Source organism: Phacochoerus africanus, chromosome 9 (assembly GCF_016906955.1).
Source record: "Phacochoerus africanus isolate WHEZ1 chromosome 9, ROS_Pafr_v1, whole genome shotgun sequence".
NCBI classification, from domain to species: domain Eukaryota; kingdom Metazoa; phylum Chordata; class Mammalia; order Artiodactyla; family Suidae; genus Phacochoerus; species Phacochoerus africanus.
Genome location: NC_062552.1, coordinates 61,006,188 through 61,031,802, shown reverse-complemented (window position 1 = coordinate 61,031,802; position 25,615 = coordinate 61,006,188). Strand labels below are relative to the sequence as shown.

General features: G+C 38.3%; 1 protein-coding gene across 6 annotated transcripts in view; it reads right to left on the bottom strand.

Annotated features, from left to right (window-relative positions):
• NPTN (neuroplastin) overlaps positions 1-25,199 on the bottom strand; it is a 70,004-nt gene extending 44,805 nt beyond the window's left edge. For 2 of the 6 annotated variants that reach the window (XR_007137201.1, XR_007137202.1), the window contains exon 1: positions 24,927-25,181. Coding sequence is in view for 4 of the 6 variants with exons in the window: in XM_047797318.1 (XP_047653274.1) it covers positions 24,927-25,017 (91 nt within the window). In the remaining 2 variants the exon portion in view is untranslated. Of the gene's footprint in view, positions 1-24,926 lie in introns of all 6 variants that reach the window. The other 4 variants (XM_047797316.1, XM_047797317.1, XM_047797318.1 and 1 more) reach the window with 3 other exon arrangements.
• Between the last annotated feature and the right edge of the window lie 416 nt (positions 25,200-25,615).

Genomic DNA, 25,615 nt, shown 5'->3' with positions numbered 1-25,615 from the left:
TCCTCTGCTTAAGCTCCTCTCCCAAGTACTTAGACAACAGCATCACAATCAGGTTTCTTGAACTGCTTTACAAATATGAAAATCCCCCCTCACCAAATAAAAGATGTTAACTACTTGAAGACCACTGGCACATAGCCCCCAGATCTCCTGGAGCCTAAGGATTGATAATGTGAACCCCTGTGACACTGCCCTGATACCTCATTACCTGTTACCCATTAGCCAATCAGAGAACAGTGCACAAGCCAGAACACCCCCTCCCCCAAATCTGGCTTTTAATGCTTTGCAATTTTGGTTCGGGGATTTCTGGGTCATGAGCCACTGTCTCTGTCTCCCTGCACGGCACTGCAAAAAAACCCTTCTCTGCCCCAAACTCTGACATTTCAGTTTGTTTGGCCTCACTGTGCATCCAGCACATGAACTTGCACTAACCAAGTTTGGAAGCTTTACGTTCTTTTTCCTGCCTTCTGGCCCTCTTCAATATTTCTGTAAATATTAATCAGATATGATTTTGGTAAATAAGAATAGTAATCAGCAAGTGACCTAGAGATTCTCCACTTGAACAGTGGCACAGAATGGGAAATTTTCTTCCCCTCCTCTGGGCCCCAACAGTCTCTCAATTAAAACATTTGAGAATATTCAATAGAATTATACTAAGTTTTATTTTGAATTTTTGTAAGTGACAAATTTGTAAATGACAAATTTGTAAATGACAAATTTGACTCCTTTACCTATGGACCATATCCACTACCTAAATTGTGAAGGTGGTGAGAAAGAAAATATTGGCTGCCCTATCAGTAAACAAAGGATATCACAATCATCAGCCAGGGCAGCCACCTAACACCCAGTGAGCCCTGAGGGAACTCAGGAAGCAAAGAGTAAATGCCACCTAGCAGCCATCAGACTGCAAGCACTCCTGACAGTGAGCCCTCAGGATGTAGCCCCTAACAGCTGAGGTACAGATCAAAGACAGGATTTCAGTGAGCCCAAGACCCTTGCATCTCCCCAAAGAAAAGTGCTAAATTCCTTAACTTGAGAAATCTAGTTTTCTTTTATTAACAGTAATCTTTTGTTCTGGCTACCTGCTCTTTGCCCCAAAACTCCTACATATATCCTAGCCCCCCCCCACCTCCTCAGAGCAGTTTTTCAGAGCAATCTGAAATGCTGCCTCCCAGGCTAGTCCTGATTTTGCCTAAAATAAAGCTTAACTCACAATTCTTATGTTAAGGTTTCATTTTTGTTTTTTTTTTAAGTCGACAGTGGCAAAATTATTTATACAGTAAGATTAAACAACAGAGTCCAAAACATATTTGTTATTATACATTGTTCATGGAGATATGTCTTACTTCCCAAATCTCAACAATTTGCAGAATTATAGTTGGGAGAGAAAAAAGGAAGCCATAGGACAAATCATTCTTAAAGCAATGAGCAATTTTACCACCCATCCTCCCCTAAGTGGGAATTTAATACACATTCAATCTGTTGTTAAAAAGGATTAAGATCCCTCTTGTGGAATTCAGTAAGCCTATCTAGAAACAGACTAACAATAACACTTTCTTAAAATTAAATATATTCCTAGATAATGGAAGACTAGTCACTGCTAAAAAGAAATGGGCTATCCAGCCAGAAGAAGACATGAAGGAACTTTAATACACACTACCAAGTGAAAAACCAAATCTGAAAAGGCCATATATACACTGTTCGATTCCAACTATATGACATTCTGGAAAAGGCAAAACTAGGAAGACAGCAAAAAAGATCAGTGGTTGCTAGTGGCTAAAGGGGAGAAAGGGATAAACAGGTGGAACACAAAGAATTTTCAGAGTAGTGAAACTATTCTCTATGATACTATAACACTGGATAGTGGCATTATATATTTGTCAAAACCCAAAGATGGTACATCAAGAATGAACTCTGGAGTTCCCGTCATGGCGCAGTGGTTAACAAATCCGACTAGGAACCATGAGGTTGCAGGTTCCATCCTGGCCTTGCTCAGTGGGTTAAGGATTTGGCGTTGCCATGAGCTGTGGTGCAAGGTTGCAGACATGGCTCAGATCCCGAGTTGCTATGGCTCTGGCGTAGGCCGGCATCTATAGCTCTGATTAGACCCCTAGCCTGGGAACCTCCATATGCTGCGGGAAGCAGCCCTACAAAAGGCAAAAAGACCAAAAAAAAAAAAAAAGAATGAACTTTAATGTAAACTATAGACTTTGGGTGATAGTGATGTGTCATTGCAGGTTCATCAACTGTAACTAAAGTACCACTCTGGTAGGAATGGTGTTAGCGGAGGCAGCTGTATGTGTGGGTGGACATAGGAGATACATGGGAACTCTCTACTTTCTACTCAATTTAGCTGTGAACCTAAAAATGGTCTAAAAAAATAAAGCCTATTTAAAAATACATACACCAACTAAAAAATATTTTTAATCATGTACTAAGACTTATTTGCCCTTGGGATTAAGTATATCTGACTGCAGATAAATTTTTTAATGATATATAAAAAGTGCAAAACTGCCTTTGAACAATGAGAATTCAGTTTTGCCTACATGAACTAAGTAATCCATATTGTGTTTCTAAACCCAAGCACAGAAAGCATAGGCCCTTCTTCTTGCCTATAAATCATCTTAAACCTTGAGATCATCCAGACTTCCACTAGGCTTTCTTTGTTTTGGGTTTTCTTTTTTTTTTTTAATGGCCACAACTGCAGCATATGGAAGTTCCCAGGCTAGGTGTCAAATCAGAGCTATACCTGCTGGCCTACGCCACAGCTACAGCAACGCAGGATCCGAGCCTTGTCTGCGACCTACACCACAGCTCGTGGCAACGCCGGATCCTTAACCCACTTAGCGAGGCCAGGGATCAAACCTGCATTCTCAGAGAGTGCTAGGTTCTTAACCCACTGAGCCACAATGGGAACTCCCACTAGGCTAGTTCATTAATGCCCTCCTAACTCCACTGAATAAAAATTTCTTAGCTCAGGGGAAAGAATTTTCTTACCCAGTTCAGGAGGAAGTTTCACACAATCTCATTAGATTAAACACCAGAGGGCAGATATTACATTTATGGATAAAGTAACTGCATAATTTATCATCAAAACCAAGACACTTTCAAGAGGGAAAGGGATGCTATGAATAATTTTGATGGGGCAATAGGCACAAACCAAGTTATGATTACCCCACTTCGAGAAACTGGGTTTTGTGTTGTGTAATATCAAGCAATTAGAGTGGAGCTATCCCAGAGCAAAACGCTAGAGTCAATTAACTTCCAATTCTAAACACAGTATATTTTTAATTTACAAACTTTCCCAAGAATGCTAAGCAATAATTTTCAAAGAACCCCTCTGACTGTTAAATAGTTATGCCTCAGATATAAATGAACTTAGTCCTATAAAGCACCTCCAAATTCCTGGGGCTTTTTTCTCTATTAAAACTAATAAATCCCCATCCCTATTCTCCTACCTTCACTACTATTTGGTAGCTATGCTACCAGTGGTTCAGATAATTTCCCCATTAACCAGAATCTCGTCTTACTGTAAGTATGCAGTATATAATCAAGCCCTACTGCCCTGCTTTCAAATGAGAGCACACAAAGATCAATGAACCCTAGTATTTGAAAAGGTAGTATAATTATCTCGTAAAACTGTAAATCTTGCTATAGAATAAGCCAAGATTAACTCTCTAGAATGTTGTTTGTTTTTGGCTGCCCCGGGACATGTGGAAGTTCCGAGCCAAGGATCAAACCCACGCCATAGCAGTGGAGTCACTGCAGTAACAACTCCAGATCCTTAACTCACTGTGCCACTAGAGAACTCCTAGAATGTCTTATCGGGTACTCTCTGATAACGTGTCAGGAATGAATGCAAAACTGCACAGTAATAAAATGCTAGACCTATCTATTTAAATTGTGACTTTAAAAAAGTATATTAATGTAGAGAAATTGTTCTATTTAATAACATATGTGTCTGGGAGTTCCTGCTGTGGCTCAGCGGGTTAAGAACCCAACATAGTGTCCATGAGGATGTGGGTTCAAATCCCTAGCCTCGCTCAGTGGCTTAAGGCTCTGGCATTGACACAAGCTGCAGCACAGGTCACAGACGTGGCTCAGATCTGGTATTATTGTGGCTGTGGCGCAGGCCTACAGCTGCAGCTCTGAGTCAACCCCTAGTCCAGCAATTTCCATAAGCCGCAGGTGCAGTCATAAAAAGAAAACAAACATATGTGTTATACATGTTATAACTCTATATAACATATATATAGAAATCTGAAACCTCAGTTCCCTTGTGTGTATAATCAAAAGACTGAAAGAAAATACTGCATATTTGTAAATGGTGAATAACTAAAATGCAGTACTCCATGAACACATGAAGATGCATAAGACAATGAGTTCATGAGAGTTTATTTTAACAAATTTTTATAAATTATTTAGAATCAGGATGTGTCTCTCATTGTGCTTGCCCACAAGGCCTTGCTGTACATATTATACTCAGTAATAATTTTTTTTTAAATGGTGAGAAATACAGTTCTCATTAACTGAGGATTAAGCATAAAATTCTTTCATTAAATTTCAACCTATTAACTTAAAATGTACTAGTAACCATTACTGTATTAACAAACAGTGTATAAATGAAATCATCTTTTTTTTGATTAGTGGAATTTTTCATGATATTAGAGCCACTTAAGCATCAACAGAACCACAAATTCCAGGAGACTGGACTATGGCATATCTGAATTTACCAGAGATTTCCTATAAGTCACTTTTTATTTTAAAAAAAATAAGACAAAAATCCCTAATGTCAGTTTGCTTAATTGCTATGTATCTATTAACTGCAATAGGCTAGGAAATAAAAATTGAGTGTAAAACAGATTTCTGAGCTGATATACTTCACAGTTAAAATGCAATTTTCCCATTATTTTTTAAATTAGATAATGATACCGTCCACCATCAACTCTAAAAACGGGAGTTCAGATTCCCTGTAATCCTCCTAGAATCAAAACCAAACAGCCTAGAAATCTTTCTTTATAATATTTAAGAAAACCATCTGTGGGGGAAGGGGCAGGGAATAGGACATTTTCTTTCTTTTTTTTTTTTAAAGAACATTCTAAAAAGATTACTGAACACCTAACTGAATGTCTCTAAAACCAAATTATTATAACAGCAGCTAAGCTTTATTGATCATTTACATATGCCAAGCATGGTGCAAAGTATATTATAAAATATACTTTATAATACATGTAATACATAATATATAATTCACTACACCTTAAGGATATCATCATTCCACAGACGTGCAGAGGCAGGATGCACACCCTGGCAGTGATAATTCCAGAGCTTAAAACAGCTACACCTTATTACCTCACTAACAGCAATGTTTTGATTACTATGACCAATGAGAACTAAACAATATTCTACATACATTATTTAATTAAAAAATATTTTATCTTAGAATGGCTGTCACACAGCATGTTCTACTTCTCATCAATGTTACCAGTTGAGGTTTTTATCACTACACAGCCATCCCCAATTATCTAAGTTACCTCCATGAAAATTCTATGTGGGCCTGTGATTTTTAAAAAGTATTTGAGTGGGTTCCCGTCGTGGCGCAATGGTTGACAAGTCCAACTGGGAACCATGGGGTTGCAAGTTCGGTCCCTGCCCTTGCTCAGTGGGTTGATGATCCGGCGCTGCCGTGAGCTGTGGTGTGGGTTGCAGACACGAATCCCGAGTTGCTGTGGCTCTGGCGTGGGCCGGAGGCTGCGGCTCCGATTGGACCCCTGGCCTGGGAGCCTCCATGTGCCGGGGGAGTGGCCCAAGAAATAGCAAAAAGACAAAAAAAAAAGTATTTGATATTACTGTGACCTACTGTTTTAAGCTGGCAATCCTAACTAGTAAACTAGAATTTAGTTATTCTAGTTATCTCCAGTTATTATTGGCAGATCTTCAAGGTAGTTACTAAAACATCATACCCCTAAGATTTTCTTCCCACTAATGCATAAAACTAATAGCACTTTCAATCCTTTCCCAAGCAGGGACTCAACAGCACACTTCTGCACTCCTATCAAGTGCATATTCTTGGATTTCAAAACTCAGGACAAATGACAGCAGCTCTTTCTCACAAAGAAGCTAACAAACCTTGCAATAAAAATTTTACCAAGTCCATTCTGCATAGCATGATTATCTTTGTGCTATTTTTTGATAGATTCTGCCTTAAAGGGATCGTCTTTTCCTTTGGTCTCTTTTCAACCATGGACACATGTACTAATACAAATATTTTAATCATCTACCTTATAAAGTATCCACAAGACCTCTTTCATGCAGAAACCAAGACTGCCCAGGAGTTCCCGTCGTGGTGCAGCGGAAACAAATCCGACTGGGAACTATGAGGTTGTGGGTTCAATCCCTGGCCTCATTCAGTAGCTCCGATTTGACCCCTAGCCTGGGAACCTCCATATGCCACAAGTATGGCCCTAAAAAGCTAAAAAAAAAAAAAAGACTGCCCAAGTAGATTGTGAACCAAAGGTAAGAAATATCCTTGTGCAAAAACTTCAGAAGTAGATCTACAAAAGGGCACTCATTTCATTCTTTTTATTTTATTTTATTTTTTTTAGGGCTGCACCCAAGGCATATGGAGGGTCCCAGGCTAGGGGTCAAATTGAGCTACAGCTGCTGGCCTACACCACAGCCACAGCAACACCAAATCTGAGCCGCATCTGTGACCTATACCATAGCTCACGGCAACGTCGGATCCTCAACCCACTGAGCAAGGCCAGGGATCAAACCAGCAACCTCATGGTTCCTAGTTGGATTCATTTCCGCTGCGCCACTTTCATTCATTTTAAAACCCTGCTCGCTTCTCAGGCCCTAAGGATTCTTTGAAACAATTATGGGATTCCCTCTAGCCCAAACAGCTCTACATTTATCTAATTAACAAATTAAAATTTGACTTATTTTTTAAATAAAAAGATAACAAACTTTCTACTGCTACAGACTGAAAATTCCTAAATCTAATTCTTGCTCCAATATAACACTTTAGATGTACTATGGTCCAAAGACGCTATAATGCAGTTGGGAATCCTTACCAGAATCGAAAATTCCTGAATCTACTAAAATCTTCTCTCTTCTTAATTCCTCAGGAAATCCTAATATTCAGACACAATCCAAATCTACTCCCTTCTTTCATAATTACTTGTCATTTGGACTCTCCTATGGTTTCAGGTCTTCATTATCTCATAGCTCCACAATTGGGTAGTACCTCCACCTCCATCTCCACCTCCACAGTGGAGGATCAAGTTATTATTACTTGACCCACTGTCCAAAAACATCAGCACAAATTATTGCTAAGAGAAGAAAAGGAATAGCAAAACTGTATCCCAAATGCTTTCATTAAAAATTAGCAGAGTTGTCCCAAGATTTACATAGCTGATATATAGTAAGTGTATACACATTTAAGACTTCCACCAAAAAAATACAATTGAGGATAAAAATAGATCAATAGATTGTTCTTTTTCCATTTAATGAAGTTTCTCCATGTTTGGAATGAGAATGGTCCTCTCAGTGGGCCAGTTTCTATATCAACAATTCAGTCATCATCAACATAATTTCCTTCAGTGACAGTAACAACAGATGTATCCTAGAGGTTCCATACACTGATGTAAATGAAAATATCTGTCACTTCAATTCCTACACTCAAAAAATGAAGGCTATAAATATCAAGATGAATAACTGATACTACTAAATTGATACATACATATAAAAATAAATGATACTATTAAATCAATACATAATTGATATTACTAAAGCCATTAAAGGCTGTAAATGATATATCTACATAGAACAAGCTTTGAAAAGATATATAAAAACTACAATGCTTATTCCCAAGGAGTGGAATCAAAGGGTAAAAGGAGAAACTTTAATATTTTACTTAAAACACCTAAGCATTATTTGAAATTATCATGTTAAGTCATTTCTTAATTTTTAAAATCCAGTAACTTTCCCTTTTTATTTACAAATTTTAAATGAAATAATTCCATGTCAAAATTTGTTTAATCACTATCCAAGACAGGAAGAATAATTCTGTCTGCATAACATCTCCTTGTAGTCAGTTATATTTATTCTTTGAAAATTCAACCTAATGAAAACTTCATTAAATTCTAGACAGACAAGGCTGACAAGCTTATATATCTGGTTACCTGAGGCTTACCTGGTACTACTGGGCGAGTCAAGTTTTTCCAATAGTGTATTTTGAGAGTTTAAGACTTGATACAATTGAGCTTTTTCAGTGACAAATGGATAGTGTTGCAGAATGGTAAGGTGACACTACTAAAAACAGAGTCCACTCAAATTCTTTCCTATCCTTTTAAAAAGCTGGTGAAATAAACATACCTGATATTGAAATACAAATGCCAAGAAGCTCATACTTTGGGTTATTTCTTAGCAGTTTTCACTATAACTTCATGTTGTTCCTAAAGTAAGAACTGTATACTCCAGTGGGTTTTTTTCTTTAATGCACATCAAAATTTGCCCTTTCATCCTACAGCTGTAAAATCTGATTAACCCTAACATCACCCCCACCCCATAATTGAATTTTAATGTCTACCTGCCACTGAGCAGCAAATTACATGCTTCAAGGGCAGCTATTTCAGAGTGTTTCGTGTGCACTCCATTGAAGTGGTTAGCCTTGCAGGGAAGTACCAGCCCACAGCAAGTACCTCAGAGCTCACAATCAATATTCATTACCAGCTGCCTGTCTGGAATTCTTTCTATCTTGATATTCTCAGTTCCTTCAGGAATTAATTTTCTCTGTAACTAGGCCTCAAAAGCTAGCTGAGCTGTTTCTGAAATATGGACATTAAGACCCTGTGGGGCTTAAAAGATTAAAAACGCATGTTAGAAAAATCACCACCACACAGAGAAAATCATTAAACAGTTACAAGAAGTCACCCAGAAGTCACAATACGCGAACACTCCAGCTCAAAAGTATCAGTCAACTAACTAAAGTTTGTGTCTTAGAAGTGTAATAGAATTTGCTACCTCTCTGGTCCAAAAGGATTCAAATAAAACAGGACAAAGAATGTGAACACACCAAATGTTTATCTGGAAACAACTGAAGATGCCAGAAACCCTAAGACCAAAGAAGTTTTAGGTAAGAAGAAACTAAAGACAGAAGAAACAGGAGAGGGAAACATCTTACAAAAAAATAATATATACACATAACTAAAACACAGGGCTCAAAATCATACTGGGAGCTACAGCTGTGCAACAGTGAGTTAATGATCTGGCTTGTCTCTGTGGAGGCAGCTGTTCAGGATATGCAGTGGCTTAGGGATCCTGTGTTGCTATAGCTGTGGTGTAGGTTGCAGCTCCAGCTTAGATTCGATCCCTGGCCTGGAAGCTTCCATATGCCTCGAGTGCTGCCAAAAAAGAAAAAAAAAAAAAAAATATATATATATATATATATATATTATGTGTGTGTATATATATATACATATACATATATATAGTGGAAGAAAACAAAGATAACCAACAGAATTATGAGGATAGGATAGGATCACAAAGAAATAAAGTACATGTTTCTTGTATCGCTTTAACCATTTAGATTGTTAATTACTAAAGAAAAATAAGTTCAAAAAAAATTTCTGCTGCTAAAGTAGGAAAACAAGATGTACAATAAGATGTATATACCTCTAAAGCATTTTACATGAACTAAGAAAATGTAAAGTTTTTCAAAGTATTCACTGAATAACGGAAAGGAAATCATAATCAGTTTTCTAATAGAAATCATGTTGCTGAATTTCTAACATATAAACATCATTTCTATGGGATAATCTAATTTTGAAGGAGCAGTAAATAGTGCAGTACTAGCAAAATTAACTGCTCCAACATTACTTCAAAAATAAACATCATTCCTCTGCTAAGATTGAAAACTAACCTGAAAGACTAAGGAGGCTAATCCACCAAAATAATTTGGAATCAGCATGTTTAGTGTTGTAAGTATTGGGTTCCAAATAGCTTAAAATGATCAGGATCCAAATACTCTTAAGTGGTAGTTATGCTGTGTGCTAAAAAACTTCATTTTAATTACTTCCTTGTTTCTGTTAAAAATAAGTGACTAATATCTCATAATAGAGATTTCAAATGTCATAATCATTTCACTATGAAATATAGCTTTCAAACAGATTAAAGTAAACCAGGAGTTCCCTTTGCAGCTGAGCAGGTTAAGAACCTGATACAGTGTCCATGAGGATGCAGGCTTGATCCCTGGCCTCACATCAACTGCAGTGCAGGCTGCAGATGCAGCTCGGATCTGGTGTTGCCTCGGCTGTGGCGTAGGCCTGCAGCTACAGCTCCAATTTGATCCCTAGCCCAGGAACTTCCATATGCTGCCAGTGAAGCCCTAAAAGGAAAAAAAAATTAAAAATTAAAAAAAGTAAATCAAGATAAATGAAAGGATATTAGTGGCAGAGAGAAAAATCTTATCAAGCACAAACCTTGTGTCAGGTATCATGATAGGTTGATTTATGCATGCAATCTCATTCTAACCTGTGAGATGTGTATTACTTCTAAAAAACAGATGAGGGAGTAAGAAACTTAGCAAAAATCAGGACTCCAATCCAATCTCCTAGGCTTCAAAATTCATAACATAATTCTTTGGTGATGAGGACACAAACTGAGGGCCCACTGACAGTTTTATTGACCAACAGTATTTTTAAAAGTTGAGCTTTCAGAGTTTTCAAAGCATGTACTGTATTTCCCACTTTAGCAAAAGGTACTTGCCTAGCCCCTGCAGAAAATGAATTTGCAATCCCTGCTTTAATGTATGTCAACAAAAAGAATAAAAACAAGTAAACAGCTGCTCTCCTTGACCTTCCAATCCAAGAAAAGGCGTGGCTTCATCGAGCAAAGACCATCCTGGGGGACTAGGTGCCATAATCTTGTATCAGAGGATACTTACAAGCAGAGGCACAAAATGGGAGGGAGATACTCTCAATGGAAGCTGCTGACTTCTATGGAGCATTCCGGAAATTTGTGGGTGTATTTTTGGTTAACAGAATGACTGGGATAGCATTACTGGCCTTTAGTGGGCTGGGACTAGGGATCTTCAATATCCCACAAAGCAGGAAAAGAATTGTCCCTTTTCCTACACAACTTTCAAATGACATTCAATAAAATGAAAACTTAGTCTGGGCCTGGACCCTAACTCTGTTTTAAATACACCACAAAGCATTCTTGCATGGTTTTAATCATCATTCAATTTTCCAGGAATGCAATTACTGAGTGAAGTGAGGACAGACTGTATTACTGTTTCATTTGGAACTTTACCAAGAGTTGGTCACCTTTTCAGAAAAATCACATTATCAACAGAAATGCCACCTGGGATATTTGTCACTACCACAGCACAACTATATCAATCTGCACTTGCAGCTGTCACATTCTTGGTTTTTCTACATATGGACATAAGCAGCAGACTACTTCATTGTCTTCCTGTGTAGCCACGCCTGAACATTTACAGACTGAAATAAATATTTATAATGTTATTTTCTCCATTATATTACATTCACAGCATCCTATATATTTTTCCTTAAAAATATATTACAATACATTTAAATTTAACTTAAAGACAGTAAAGGGGAGTCACAAAAATGTGTTATAAAAAAGAGGATATAAAATAGATATTTGACATTCTGTCTCCTACCTGGGGGAGGAATAGAAGGAGAATGAAGAGTAACAGGGTGTTCCTGTAACTAGGTTTAACTTGAGATGAGAACAGTACTGGGAGGCACCTAACAAGGTTATAAGAAATTCAGTATCAACCTTCACTAGTAGAGAGGGATAATTCAGTGAAAAGGCCAGTCTGCTAACAACCCATCTAAAATGCACATTTTATGATATGATATAGTCATCATCTGTCAGCAAAACAACCCTGAAATGATCTGGCCCTTTTCATGCAATTAACCTATTTAAAGGTATGCACTTCATAAATACCAGGCCCTATAATTCAAAGCCATGTGTACATGCCACTTTACAACACAGCAGTTTATAAAACACTTATCCATAAATATTTAATCTCATAAAAAACCTACAGATAAAGTATATTAATTTTAAAAACAGAAATTATAGGAACTAAAATGGAAATAGAATTCAGGGCTACTGCCAAATTAGGTCTTTTCCATTCAACTAACATTGCCCCCACAAAAAAACTTTTTTAACATAGTTTTTATTTACACTTTACATTTACAATGGTGGCAGACTATGAATTTATTTACTACTGTCTCCAGTTGAGTTTAGGCATCAAATTTAAACTACACTAAATTTCTAGTTTCATAAAAACCATGAGTTATTTTTAATACTTCTTAAAACTGCCTTAAATATATTTCAGATGAATATGTAGAGTTATGATTCTGCTTTACGTTACTTAGTATCATTTCACCCTGGAACCTATTGCATTGTTCAATCCTTATTATTCTTATAGCCACCTCATCCAGTCCACTCCAAAAGGACAGTAGAGCTCTTATAATGAATTACTGATGCACAGTGACACCGCCCTGTTCAAAAGTACTCATAATATGGAAGTTCCCATAGTGGCTCAGTGGTTAACGAATCCAACTAGGAACCATGAGGTTGCAGGTTCAATCCCTGGCCTTGCTCAGTGGATTAAGGATCCGGTGTTGCCGTGAACTGTGGTGTAGATCATAGATGTAGCTCGGATGTGGCGTTGCTGTGGCTCTCGCATAGGCCAGCGGCTACAGCTCCAATTAGACCCCTAGCCTGGGAACCTCCATATGCCACAGGAGTGGCCCTAGAAAAGGCAAAAAGACAAAAAGACAAAAAAAAAAAGCCCTCAAAATAAAGCTCATGAAATTATTATTTTTTTTTTAGTACTGAACTTTAACTAAAAAGAAACCACCACCTCTAAATCAGAAGGTTATAATTAAGCATGGTAAAATTACTCTGAACACTTGGGAGTTCCTGCTGTGGCTCAGCAGGTTAAGAACCGGACTAGTATCCATGAGGATGCAGGTTCAATCCCTTGCTCAGTGGGTTAAGGATGTGGTGTTGCCACAAGCTGCAGCATAGGTCACAGGTGCGGCTTGGATCTGGTGTTGTCTGTAGAATAGGCACCAATTTGACCCATAGCCCTGGAACTTCCATTTGCCGCAATAATAAAATTATTCTGAACCCACTAGGAAGAAAAGAGTGTGGTCAATCACATTTCCACTCATTCCTTTCTTGTTCCAAGACAAGAATGCAAATATGTTCCAAGCCCCTAAGCAAAAGCTGAAAAAGGACAATCTTTGAACCAATGGTCCCAGAAACACCTTTATCACATACCCTCTGGCAACAGAGCCCTAAAATTTACAATAGTTAAGAAAAGGGGAATTGTTTAAAAACAAAACAAAAAACAGACAAAAAAAACAAAAAAAAAACAGCCTAGGGCAGTTCCTGCCCTGGCACAGCAGAAACTAATACGACTAGTATCCATGAGGATGCAGGTTTGATCCCTGGCCTCACTCACTGGGTCAGGGATCCTGCACTGCCCTGAGCTGTGGTGTAGGTCCCAGATGGGGCTAGGATCCTGCACTGCTGTGGCTGTGGCACAGGCGGGCAGCTGCAGCTCCAAGTCAACCTCTAGCCTGGGAACCTCTATACGCCATGGATTCGGCCCTAAAAAGCCAAAAAACAAACAAAAACCAGCCTGAGGCTCTCTGCTCACCACCTTCCTGAAGATAGCTTTAATTTTTAGAGAATAAATGAAAAACTTACTCTGTCAAATAAATGGCAGGAGAATTGAAAAAAAAACATACAGAAATGTAATGTACCCAGAATAAAACAATACTACCTTAAACTATATTTACTCATACAAAACTTGCACTGAAAAATGACTTTGCTCACATCAAATCTATTTATTAAAGTCTTCTTTTAATACAAAAAAATTCACCAATTTACAAAATTCTTTGATGTTTAAGTTCTAATTGGAAGGCCAAAATAGCAAAAAAGATATTCTTCAAGGATAGCCAGATGTACCAAATAAAAATTCTTCACTGTTTTTCTGAAATTAAATATAACTAGACATCCTGTATTTTATCTGGCAACCCTGCACTCTTTTCTTTTTTGAGGGGCCGCCCCTCAGCAAGTGGAGTTCCTGTGCCAGGGGTCAGATCCGAGCCAAGGCTGAGAGGTAAAGCCACAGCTTCAGCAAGGCTGGATCCTTAACCCACTGTGTCAGGCTGGTCGAGTTGCACCACAGCCTAACTCCTCCCTACACTCTCTGAGCTAATTAAAGTGAGCTCCCATCTCTATCAAAGTATTACAGCATCAGCTCCACTCAAAAGAGCAGAGGCTTCTATCACAGCAGTATTTTGACTGATGAAATCTTACAAGTTAGTCTGAAAGTGCTCATTTCCTGATGATAAGCCTTTCCTAAAAGCTGAAATTTACCATAAAAAAAGAAAAGTCTAATTTTAAGAGCCAAAGTTTAAACTTTTACAAGGTTCCATCCAGTCTAGTAAATGAGCTCTTATGAAGTTCATGCTTCATAAACAGAGATTGGAATAATTTCAGTGTAGATTTTTGATAACTAAAGAAAAAGAAGTTGCTGTAAAGAAGTTGCTATAAAGAAGTTATAATAAATAGAATCCTGTTTTAGGTATTACAGACAGGTCTTAAAGGCTACTTTAATGGATTCCAAAGTTAATCTACCATTTTTCTTCAATTCATAATCACAGAACTTTAGAGATGGAAAGTAATATCTGACCCTTAAAAACTTCTGGAAAGCCCATCTCATTTCATATTCATTTCCATAAAGGTTTTTTCCTCCTATTGACTTCCTAAACAGGCACTTGATTTATAAGAAAGAGATACTCTCTTTCATTTTACAAGGAATCTCTCAACCAGCTCTTTGCCCTACTTACAATGGCTCTGATTATGAGAGAGGGCAAATAACTCTACTCTTCTGCTGGTTTCATTTAAATCATCTTAATACTAAACCTATGCTTTTCTTCCTGGTGCTCTAGGCCACTGCTCTTTGATACAGCCCATCCATCTTTGGAGACTGCCTAATTCCCTTACTTCATTTACACTGCTACCCTGAAGGTATTAATAGATAATCACATTCCCCCTAGTGCTCCCTTTTCCTAAATTTAGCTCCTTCAGACTTTTTTCCTAAGCCTTGTGCTATCATCAATGTCGATCTATCTGCATCTTTTCCTAAATGTGGCTGGAAAGTGTTCATAATTATTTGGAGTTCAATCCCAGTAAGAAAATGGTAACATTATTAGCAGTTCATAATTTTGATATGTGATCACTATGTTATTTGTCTGAGGGTAATTCAATGAAAGTTCACTGCAAGTTATTTGAAACCTCTTCATACTTCCTCTTTTCCAGGTGGAAGCTTCCTGGTTTGCATTAAGGCTATTTCATCTTTCTTGATGAATTATGTGAGATTCGGCATTAATGATATAATTTCAATGCAAGAGCTTCTTTGCCTTTTTTTTTTTTTCAGTTTCCAATCTGCTAAACTTCAATAATTGAAAAATCCTAAATCTATGGGTTGAAAATTATTTCACAGATTGTTGCCAACACAGGACAGGACATCTTGCCTTTTTTTTCCCCTTCAAGAAGCAATATCTACAAATGAGAAAATAAACTTGCTACTCTAGGATTTTAAAACATGAAAGGTAAACAATTCTTCAGTGATGGTTCTGCTTCCCTCTCCCTCCTTTTCCTTGGACAATATTAAAGTCATTCTGCACTCACCAGAAATGTGCATCTGAGTAAGCCTCTGGCTCAGAACAAACAACAGTGTTCCCAGTCCCATAAGCAACCACTAACTCAAAGGTAGGGCTAGGGAGTAAGGAATATAAGCTCTAATTTAAAAGAAAGAACAACTAAACATACTGGAAAACTTATGCTTTGATTATGATATTCAAATTATTATAGCTTTCCCTTTTTCATAAGTCCAAATGGGGGGGACAAATATAAGTAATGGGTACTGTATTAATTCAACAATGCTATATTTTCTTTACTAATAATGACTAGAAACAGTTCATGTTGATATTACTGAAGAACACCTCAAGAAAATCCTTACTGTGTTTATAAAAATCAGATTGCTCCAGACTACAACTTATGTAAAAATAAAACAAAACTACTCCAAACTTTAAAATGCTGTTTTTCAAACATGAGTTTCACAGCCTGTTAATGAATTATGAAATCAATTTAGAAGGTCATAATGGCTGTCTTTAAATATACTACAGAGTAAGGATGGGTATTGTTTTACAAAATGTTAAATATTTCTGCATATATACTTAGTCACAAATAAAATCTATTATTTCTCTATCTGGGTCAAAAGAAAAGTCTGAAAGCTTTTTGCTAAACAGCCTTTATATTTTTAAAGTCATTTCAACATGATTATATGTGAACCAAATTATTTGTTTTACTAATATAAGCTAATCCCTAACATTTCAGAACCTAGAAAATTTTAGTTTGTAATGTTAATTTCTTAGGTTATTTTTAAATCAGTAAGCAGCAAGGCTATGACTGATAAATGCTGAAACTAGATGATAATTACATGGGAGATTATTACATTACTCATTCTACTTCTTAATGTTTGAAATTCTGACAAAAAATATAAAAAAAAGGAAATGGACATACTCAACAGGAAGTACAACGAATAAATTTATAAGCTGAAATTCTGACACACAGTTTCTAAGGAATATCCATCTACAAAATTCCTCAGATTTAATTCAGGTAACACCTGGGTTGCCCTGTTCAACTATAACAGACAGGTTTAAAAGCCTTTAAAAAATGCATAAAGGACAGGAGAAATTAATTCATAAACAGAAAGCAAACCTCCTCAAAGGATAACATTAAAATACAACTAGTTAAGTGTACTTCACTGCCTCTTCAACAGTCAACTATTTTTCCACCAATAGAGAAAACACAAAATATCTGCCTACTTGGCAGTGATCTTCATTTAATTGTTTAATTCACAGTGGCAATCTTTCTAGCAAATTTAATATGTGGTCTCTATAACAGATACCATTACATGCCTTCCTTAAAACATGAACAAGTATTGTCTGAAGTAGGTTTACAGGCAGGCAAGCTGGATTTCAAACCAGTATATGCCTAAAAAGTCAATTTTCTTTAATTCCAAAAAAGTAAGTTTCTAAAAACTTACTAAAACATAAAGTATTCTCTCTTTGGGCCTTTTAACCATTAGAAGCAGTACCTAACCTGTAAGGTCAATAGAACTGTGTAATTTTAGAACTGACAGGGAATTTAGACATTACCTAGTCTAGTGGTTTACAAATTCTACCATCAGGAAGAAAAGAAGAATCAATAACATAATTTACATATGTAAGCACAATCTCACCATTAAAAAAATATATATATATATATCATACTGTGGAATACCCATTGTAGCACAACTAGATCTGCAGCACCTCTGGAGTGCTGGGACCCAGGCTGGATCCCCAGCTCAGCATAGTGGGTTAAGGATCCGGCACTGCCCAAAGCAGCTCGGATCTGATTCCTGGCCTAGGAACACATATACCATGAAGTGGCAAAAAAAGAAACAATAAATTAAAAAGTATCTTACTACACATGGAACATTTTGTCACAAAGGGCTTGACAGCGAGTTCCTGCTGTGGCTCAATGGTAACAAATCCAACTAGTACCCATGAGGATGCAGGTTCGATCCCTGGCCTCCTTTAATGGGTTAAGGATCTGGCATCCCATGGGCTGCAATGAAGGTCCCAGATGAGCTTGGATCTGGCATTGCTCTGGCTGTGGCATAAACTGGCAACTGCAGTGCTGATTCAACCTCTAGTCCAGGTACTTCCATATGCTGCAGGTGTGGCCCTAAAAAGACAAAAAAAAAAAAAAAAAAAGGAAAAGACTTGACATTTTTGTCTTGTATTTTATATTTAATCACTTTTAGAATGTGAATATATATTTGGATATGATTAAAACTATTGGGGAGCTCCCTTGTGGCACACTGGGTTAAGGATCTGGCATTGTCACTGTAGCGGCTTGGACCACTGCTGTGTTGTGGGTTTAATTCCTGGCCCAGGAAATTCCACATGCCATGGGCACAGACCCGCCCCCTCCCCCAAAAAAAACCCTATTGGTACAATTTGGAACTTAATGTTTTGCACTAATAATAGAGTCTTATGTAACATATACAGAACCCTAACACCTCCAGAATGATTTCAAATCATCTCGTTATATTTCAGTATTTAATTTCAAGCAATACTTGCTTTGTAACAATGATATAAAACAAGACAAAGCAAAGTACATCCAAACTGATATGCTTCTGGAAGAAACCATAAAGCATACCATAAGGTTCCAGTAAGAAAGGTTATTTGCAAAGAAGGTACATCTTATTTCAAAAATGCAAAAGAATACCACTCAGTACTTTTTAGCACATGGATGTTAACACAAGATGTTTCCATCAAAGCTGGCCACATCTTTAATGAAGAGGTAAAACTGGGTTTAATTTGAAATACAACAAAAATGAAAAACAAAAACAAAAAAAATCAGCAGATGTCTAAGAAACAATAAATATGCCTCCCACTAACTTACTGTATGCAAATAAATGTAGATACTTACGAGAATTCTTTAAATATTTAGTAAACCCATTCACACAGACCAATTAAAACTTCCTGGCAAAAGGAAAAATATAACCTAGAGGTAATTAGGTTTGTTTAATAAACATTTATCTTACATATACACAAAAGCAAACAACAAAAAAAGGTGTACTTTCAATTTTAGACAACATAGTAAATTGGAATTGTACAAATTTTGACTCTCTCGAATAAACTCTTTCTTGAGTTGAATATACTCTTGAAAAACATACATTTTACCTCTGTATTCAACTTTTAATATTTAAACATCAATACTGCTGGAATAATGTTTCTACCATGGTAATTTACTTTAAATTCAGTGAGAAGTTTACATATATATATAATATGCCTATAAAATGTAAGTTTATATTCAACCAATTTATTGGGGAGGTTTCTGCCTTCACAAAGCTAATCCTTGCCAACTAAAATTAGGAATTCCGGAAAAAAAATCCACAGAGATCTGCATTATCTAAGGTGCTTAAACATAAACTCCATATCATCAATGGCATTTTTAAAAAATTCATGTAAAATGATAGTTTTAAAGAGGCACACTGAAAGCAAGGCCAGCTGTTCACAGAAGGTGATTTTGCATCACTACACATTTTATCTATTTATTTATTTATTTTGCTTTTTAGGGCCACAGTAGCATATGGAAGTTCCCAGACTAGGCAACGAATCGGAGCTACAGCTGCCAGCCTACACCACAGCCACAGCAACACGGGCTCCAAGGGACCCAATCCGTGTCTGCAACCTACACTATGGCTCATGGCAACACCGGATCCCAGATGGACTGAGCAAGGCCAGAGATCCAACCTACATCCTCATGAATACTAGTCGGATTCGTTTCCACTGCGCCACAACAGTAATTCCCATGACATATTTTAATTTTACTGTATGGATTTACTTTAGAGGACCTTGGTCTATTTATTTTTTCTGACAAGCTCTAGTTTTCCAGATGCTCCTCAAAGGTAGATTCATTCCTCATTCTTGCTTCCTAGTTTTCCTCCTTGTACTACTACTTACTACAGCCTGTCTTTTCTCTTAGAACTTCATTTTCTACTTCTGACCCTGTACAGACTGTGCTCACTGTAAACAATAAATTGAATAGACTGTGTCAGAAATTTTTTCACAGAATTCACTTCTCCCAAAATTTCTTTGCATTATTTTATTCAAACCTTTATTGAACAGTTCCTATGTGACATCCAAGTCATTCATTACCTCTTTTACATACTTCATTTGTATAGATATTAGTACGTTATCTCCTTCCCAAACTGTCTTATAAAAATACCTTTACACGGACCCAGCAAAATTTCAGATTTTATGTAAGAAACATCTTACTTTGAAAAAGTGGCTCAAACTAAATAAATGAAAAGCAATGTCCAGATTGACAGAGCAATTTTCTAGTGGTATCTAGTCACCTCTGCAGGCCGAGTTAAATCCTAATTTTTATTTAAAAAATAAAGACTATACAATGACACTGTCTTTTATTAATGTCTAAAGGTATACACCATAAGAGAAAATGTTTCAAGACAAAACTGTATTAATGAAAGAAAAAAAAGGATTCCTTCAAGACAAAACAGTCTAATTTTTCATGAGCATCTGTATAACTCACACAAAGTCAGACTTGTAATGAACTTAGATCTTAATTTATGGCAAATGTTTGGACTGTGGGGCAAATTAAAAATTTTTTTTGCCTTTTTTTTTTTTTTTTAGGGCTGCACCTGTGGCATATGGAGTCTCCCAGGTTAGGGGGTTGAATTGGAGCTGTAGCTGCTGGCCTACGCCACAGCCACAGCCACACGGGATTCAAGCTGCATCTACAACCTACACCACAGCGCAAGGCAACGCCAGATCCTTAACCCACTGAGCAAGGCCAGGGATCGAACCTGCATCCTCATGGATGCTAGTCAGATTCTTTAACCACTAAGCCACTATGGGAACTCCCAAATTTATATTTAAAAGCTTGTTATTTCCTTTTGTTGTTTTTAAACTTGGATATATTACTAGGTTAAACTATTATGTCTGGCAACACAAAACCACACCTGTATCGCTTTCTAATTTGGATACAGGAACCTTGAAAATCTAAGACATGAAGTTATAACATGGCCTTTTCACCCCAGTCCCTAGACCAATTTCCCATGCCTGGTGCTCCACTTTAGCAGTAGTGACATTGTTGTCAGCTGCCTGGCAGTCTAGGGGCTTATGATCTCCTTAGGAAATGCTTTCTTCCAAGGTAAACTATTACTTCTGGTCATTTAAAATCTTATTGGATTAATTATGCTAAGATCTGTCGCTAGATATTTGGTATGTCATTTGTGCCACAGCTACTGTAGATAACATTTGTCTTCCACTGCTCATTTTAGTTCACCAAAGGAGAGATGCACAATCAATAGCAAATACACATCTAAAAACATACTCCAGGGAGAGAAAATTGTCAAACTAGTGAAGCTAACAGCACTTGACAGAAAAGAAAAAGATTCATGGATCATCTAATGCAAATACTGGCATTGTTTCAAAGCACAATGTTCACAACTATTTAGTATCACCCAAGCAAAATGGTTTCTTAAAATTTAGCTCATTAGTAGTAAAAGTCATTAGACTCCTTGATTTTTCCTACTAAACTGTTAATTATCCAATTTTATATTTTCAACATGAATATATTACATTTTTACACTTAACATTCATCCCTCAGCTAACATCTCCAACACTTCATTGTGTACCAGGTACTAACATCCTAGTTCTCTTATTCACAACGAGATTCTATGAAAATGGTGATATCCAGCCTATATGAAAAGATATTTAGTTCACTGAAAGAAAAAGAAAGTCATGAAATCTCCCAGACAATGAAATGGAAATATGAACTTCCTCACCAGAATCTGCAATTGCAGAGGCAGCACAGCTGGTCACTTTTCTAAAAAAGTTACATAAGCAAAAGCACAAATCTGTTTGGAGCCTTCAAATGGCCTACTTTATTCAAGATGACATGGAGCAGCAATAACAATTAAGTGTTCAATATATACATGAAGAGAAATAATTAATAATGGTACTTTTAAAGGGTAGTAATAGTAATAGCTAACATTTACTCACTATAGTAAGCAAACGTTTAGTACATATAGTACTGTTATGCTACATATAGTACTGTAGCATATGTAACATATGTTACATATAGTAAAAACTTACTTCCTACTGAGGCTCACTATATGCCAGGCAGAAATCTAAGTGCCTTATGGCCAGTCTCATTTAATTCTCACATCATCCCCAAGGGATTTGCATTGTTATAAATCACATTTTACAGATGATAAAACTGAGGCTTGGAAGTATTAAGTATCTTATTCAAGGTCATTCAGCTACAAAGAGTTAGTACTCAAACTCAGGTCTACAGGGATCCAAAGTCTGTGCTCTCAATCATGATATAATGTCTGGTTTATGCTTATTCAATTTAATTTCAGCCTAAAGCTTTTTGAACTCTTATCAGAAAAGTTTTTTTTATCAGAAAAGTTATTTTTTAGGACAGGTTTCTTCCTTTAAAATGAACTACATTTTTCTTGAAACTACAGTCCTACAAGTCTAAATATTTGGATGGGAAACAAATTCTACCTGAATGAAAACCCTAAATTTCTATAATAATGTATCACAGCTGGAAGAGACTTCAAGGGTCATCTAGTCCAAATTCTTCATTTTAGGAATAATGAAACAGATCTTTTGAAAAGCATCTATACCCAAACTAAACTACCACATACCCAATCCAGAAACTCTTGGGTTTGGGGAGATTTTTCAAAAGTCATCACTTAAAATAGATAATCCAACATTTCAACATCATCCAGAGCATGGTATTCATTCCTGAAATACTGTAAGAAAATACAAACTCCATGACATGAGGTCAGACTACTGTAAAGCTATTACTAATTGAAAGTTTGAATCTTATAGACATGCTATATAGAAAGCTATAAAATGGCATCCTAACCTATATGGACTCCAATTCAAAAAACAGCCCTTTTCGCTCTCTTGCCCTCTCCCTCAGACAGACAGACAGAGACAGACAGACACACATACACACACACACAGAGCCATTTCTTTCTCGATTTAAATTTACATTCATTTGGGTCAACTACAAGCTCAGCTTCACTTCACCAGTCATGTCATGTGACCAAATTCAAGCTCATTTCAAGGAAAAGGCTGCACACTATGCTGTATTTAGAACACATATCACTGAGAACAACCAGATGAGTCTTTGTAGGCCTATCCAAAAACCTTTAGTTGCTAAGAAACTACAATTTCACCGTATTATAAATTTTCAAAAGAAGCTATGCTAGCACAGAGATTAAACATGTTAAAAATCAAAAACCTCTCTCTAATTGTGCCGAATGAAACCTTGCTGTATCTACAAATCAAATAGGTGAAATTAGTATTAGGCTTAAGTCATATTATTAACACAGACTAAAAACTGCTAAGATAAATCAGACTGATTCTACCCCGCTTTCCACCGTGGCCTCATGCTTCGGAGGAAAATAGGAAAATACCCAATATACTTAGCATGTTCAATGCTAGAGACAGAAAAATGCTTCCTTCCTGACTCCTGCAGTGATCATTCATGGCCATGAAGCATACACAAGATTTGATTCACACAATTTGCTGCAAAAAACACTTATATTTAACTGATGATGCTTTTTTGATCTTTATTGATATCTTTTCACTGTAATCTTCAGCATTTTGAGCCTAGATTCTCTTTAGAATGTTTAACTCCATTAGCTCTAACATTTACCTTTTTTTTAATAAAAAACACTTAAATGTCAGCTATTCACAAGAGTAACTACAAACTGTTCTAGCATAAAAACAATGAAACCCCAAAGAACTAGCAAAAATAGTTCATAACTCATTCTCCAGCACTCTCATGTATGAGTTCACCCTCATAAATGTTTTTCCTATAAAAATATTTTTTAAACCTCTTAAAGACTGTTTCCACAGAGCAGAAACCAGTTCACAACACTTTCTAGTCTCATCTCTAAAAGATCAATTAGGCAGCTCAATTGTGACACATACCCTCAACAATCAGAATCTTTTTATCTAAATCCCCCATCACCATGTCTCCATCTTCTCTGAAGAGCTTCAGTTCAAAACCCAATTCTCTCCTTTCAAGTGTACCCTGCACACGAATTCTAAGGACTACCTTTATGTTCTTCAGAAATAATGTCTCTTCTGTCTTGAAACTTTTAGATCTTAAAAATCCACTTCCTTCATCTCCCTCTCTCCGGTAACTGCCCTCAATCCCACCACTGCAGTTCCAGCTATGCGTCCCTGCCTTCCCAAAGGCCCCACCAGTATCATAGACACTTGCCACATTCAGCTCCTCCCTTCCCTAATTTATCCTCCACACTGTAAACCAACATTACACCCCCGGCTTCCTGCATTTTACTCCCTTCCTTTATTTTCTGTCTTCCCCACCCCCATCTCTAGAGCCAGGCACCCTTATTTCGCTAATAAATAATTCCCCCTACCCTCAGTTTCAAGCCTTTCTCCCCATCCTCTGCTCAATTTTCCTCTCCTTATTTAGAAACTCCCTTTTGCTCTCCCAACCACTACCCCAGAATGCCCAACACTCCACCCTCCTTAGCAAACCCAGCCCTCTTTCCCCATCTCATTTAGAGCCACTGCTGCTCCTCTTTCTAGATCTCCTACTGCAGTCAACCCACTACCTTGGCTTTCCACCCACCTTCCCTCCACCTCCACAGCCAAGGCTCCCTGATTCTTTATGCCCTCCTTAAGGCTCTAGTACTCTGCTCAGTATTCTTCAGGACTCCCTTCCCCCCAACATCTCCCTTATTTTTTAAGGATGTCACCAGTTTTACGGGGCCCCAGTTGAATCCTGGACATTTACAGCGCCTGGGACCCCCGGTCTCAAGGAGAGCCTGACACCACTCCCCATTACCTTAAACACAAACGCCTGTCTTGTGCCGCCTTCTTTAAACGCTGCGCCCCCTCCTCATCCGCCCCCGCTACTCCGGCTCCCCACTTCGGCTTCCTCGGTGTCCCCTCCCCGACTGAGAGCGACGAGCCCAAGACGTGGAGCCTCTAAGTCAGCAACACCTCGAGCTCTTATCGGACGCCCCCACCTCTCGGACAGGCGCCTCCGGTTCTCACACCCTCGCCTCTTTGAACTCCCAACCGGCATCTGCTCCTCTCGGGTCCGCAGCCCCTCAGACTCCGACGGGCCCCTTTCCCCCAGCTCCGCCACCTCCTTGGGCCCTGGACGGCTCCCTCCGGCCATCAGTGTCCCTCAGCCCCCGCCCGGCCCGCCCCCGGCGCCCGGCTTACCGTTTTGAGCGGCGCCTGGTCCTGGAAGGAGGGAGCCAGAGACCAGCAACAGCGAGAGGGCCAGGGCGCTGGGAAGCGACGAGCCCAACATCCTCCCTGCAGAAGACCGAACAGCGAATGGGCCGGGGCCGGAGCCGGGGCTGGGGAAGGGAGGGGAGGGAGGGAGGGGGCGGGCGAGTGTGCCAGGGAGAGAGCGAGGGAGGCAGCCGCGGCTCGGCTCCGTCCTTCCCCGTCCTCCTCCTACCGCCGCAGCGCCCAGGCCTCGCGAGACAATCTCTCCCGGCCGTGGGCGGCTGAGCAGCGACGGCGTCAAGGATCGCGAGAAGAGGCGGCCGCAAGCGATCCTCCCGCCCCTCGGACTCTGTGTCCCCGCCCCTGGAGAGGCCGATTGGCCTAGCGCGAGGTGGATCACGTGCCAACGGTGCTTCTGGCCACGTGATGGGGAGAGGCGGGGCTCATGAAGCTCTCCTGGCCTTGGAGAACCGAGAAGTCTGCATTTAGCTTATCCCTCTGTGAAACGCCCATAAATAAGAGGAAGCTTTGGGAACATAATATTTCCTCCGCCCATCCTGCCTTTCGTTTGTTGGAGCGCTTGGCTGCAAAATTTAATGCACCACCGCCTCTTTTAAGCCTTCCTCTCATTGTTCTCTATCAAAGTCCTGCTATTTCTTCCATCTGGACTTTGACCT